Source organism: Pongo pygmaeus, chromosome 1 (assembly GCF_028885625.2).
Source record: "Pongo pygmaeus isolate AG05252 chromosome 1, NHGRI_mPonPyg2-v2.0_pri, whole genome shotgun sequence".
In the NCBI taxonomy this organism is placed as follows: domain Eukaryota; kingdom Metazoa; phylum Chordata; class Mammalia; order Primates; family Hominidae; genus Pongo; species Pongo pygmaeus.
In genome coordinates this window covers 91,753,404-91,755,755 of record NC_072373.2, presented here as the reverse complement: position 1 = coordinate 91,755,755, position 2,352 = coordinate 91,753,404, and the positions used below count along the sequence as shown (strand labels likewise).

Here is a 2,352-nt window from a genome sequence, read left to right as displayed (position 1 = left end):
GTGTCCAAACTTTTCCTTTTTATAATGACACCAGTCATATTGTCTTAGGGTCCACCCTAACAACCAAATTTTAGCTCGATTACCACTATAAAAACCCTACTTTCAAATAAGGTCACATTCTGAGAGAGTGGGGCTAGGACAACATACTTTTTTGGAGGGAGGGAGGAGTGGGACATAATTTTGCCTATAACAACTACCTACTTTTAAAACTATGTTTATATACTTAAATGGTTTTCCCATTGAGAGTTTAATTTTTATAAGTTTATTTTAAAGTGTTTTTAAATATTTAAGGTTGGTATATATTATAACATTAATAATAAAAATTAGTAATAGTTTTCACTTTGTTATTTGGTATGAACTTAATCTTTTGTTTTTAAAAGCCTTAACAAATTAGTCATTTATGTTATTTGGATGGAAGTGGATGGGGTCTGCCTATGTTGACCAGGCTGGGCCCAATTTCCTGGACTCAAGGGATCCTCCTGCCTCAGTCTCTTGAGTAGCTGGGACTACAGGTATGTGTCACTGTGCCTAACAGGCATTAATTTATGTTGATCTTTTTCTTTTATTTCTACAATATAGAGTGTTAAAAAAAAAAACCCTTTTCTAACCACCTGAGAGATGAACGATGGTTTTATTCTTTATATTTAATCGTTTGTCCTGTCTGGCATTTATTTTGATAAGTTGTGTGGAAAAAGTATTTATCCTCCTCCTTTCCTCCCTCCTACCACCCACTCTCTCTCTCTCTCTGTCTTTCTTCCTGATTTCAAATAGCTTTTCTAACATTTTGAAACTTGTCTCTCAGCCTGATAGCAGAGGTTACTTCTTGAGAACATGTTTCTCTAGTCATGATTGTGTATACACACACACACACACACATGCACACACACACAGAGGAGAGCAGTGTTACAGTACTGGAGATTGGGGGATAACCAAAGACAAGACTGAGGAGGAAAGTGTGTAGTGATCATCTCTCAGTTCAAGCCTGAAAGGAATCTATACATTTTTTAACTACTGAAAGCCCCATTTCCCTGGGGCCCACTTCCTCTGCAATGTATGGTCTTTCTGAGGGCTGCCTTTACTTCATGGTTCCTCAGACAGTAAATGATGGGGTTGAGGAGTGGAACAATGACAGTGTAGAGAACAGATACCACTTTGTTGGAATTGTAGGCATACATGAGTTTGGGACGGGCATAGGTGAAAAGGGTCGTGGAATAGAAGAGAATTACAACGGTCAGGTGGGAGGCACAGGTAGAGAGTGCCTTTTGGCGGCCCCGAGCGGAAGGGATCCTGAGGATGGTGGCAAGGATAGCAGCGTAGGATGCCGCCACAACACAAAGAGGAATAGCAATGACCATGAGGGCCAAGAAGAAGTCCACCAGCTCAGCCTGTGAGGCGTCCTCACAGGAGACGTTAAGGAGTGGAGAGATATCACAAAAGTAGTGATTGATCTGAGGCGTGCCACAGTAGTGAAGTTGTGCTATAAAAACCATCTTGATCATGGCAGTCATGAGTCCACAGAACCAGCATGCTCCAGCCAGTGTGCCACAGAGCTGGTTGGTCATGATGACTGGGTAGCGTAGTGGATTACAAATGGCTACATAACGGTCAAAGGCCATGATAGCAAGAAGGATGTACTCAGTGCAGACAAAGGTCACAAAAAAGTAAAGTTGACTCATGCAGCCATTGAAGGAAATACTCTTGTCATGACTGAGGAAGTCAACAAGCATCTTGGGGCTGATGACTGTGACATACCACATCTCCAGGAAGGAGAGGTGGCTCAAGAATAAGTACATGGGCTTATGCAGCTGCCCATCACTGTGGATAGCTAAGATGATAAGAAGATTCTCCAGCAGTGTCAGCAGATATGTTGCCAGGAAAATGGAGAAAAAGAGAAGCTGGAAGGCTGTTCGTGTTGGAAACCCCAGAAGAATGAAATGTGTTGTCACTGTACGATTATCTACTTCCAGAATTATGGTGGTCATGACTGGCTGTGGGCACAGACAAAGTCAGTTCCTTCCATGACACAAGCACTAGTCTATGGTTATTTGTATTGATAGAGCCCACCACCAGCAAATTTATCACAATAGGAGGTTTCTGCTTTTTTATCTTACTGCCTCTTGAATTATGAAGAGAACCAAAGCTTTTGAGAAAAGATGGAATTTAGGGAGCTTATATTTTAACTTGTTTTCAAATTTTCTCAAGAGCACTAACTTGTCCAAGATCATACAAAATAGAGATTATAACTTTCTAAATCCCAGTTCTGTGCTTTGCCAATATATCACTTTTGGGCACACAAAAAAGTGGTCTCCAGACCACCCTTTCACTACAGGCAAAGCATCCCCATCTACTGAA

General features: G+C 41.2%; 1 protein-coding gene across 1 annotated transcript; it reads right to left on the bottom strand.

Moving 5' to 3' along the window:
• Nucleotides 1-1,004: 1,004 nt before the first annotated feature.
• LOC129018964 (olfactory receptor 6Y1) lies at nucleotides 1,005-1,982 on the bottom strand. The gene has a single exon (XM_054461164.1). It carries the CDS (start codon nucleotides 1,980-1,982, stop codon nucleotides 1,005-1,007), a length of 978 nt encoding a protein of 325 aa, XP_054317139.1.
• Between the last annotated feature and the right edge of the window lie 370 nt (nucleotides 1,983-2,352).

What these genes read in the sequence shown, in the direction of transcription:
- LOC129018964 (XM_054461164.1), bottom strand. Translation starts at nt 1,982, where the DNA reads ATGACCACCATAATTCTGGAAGTAGATAATCGTACAGTGACAACACAT.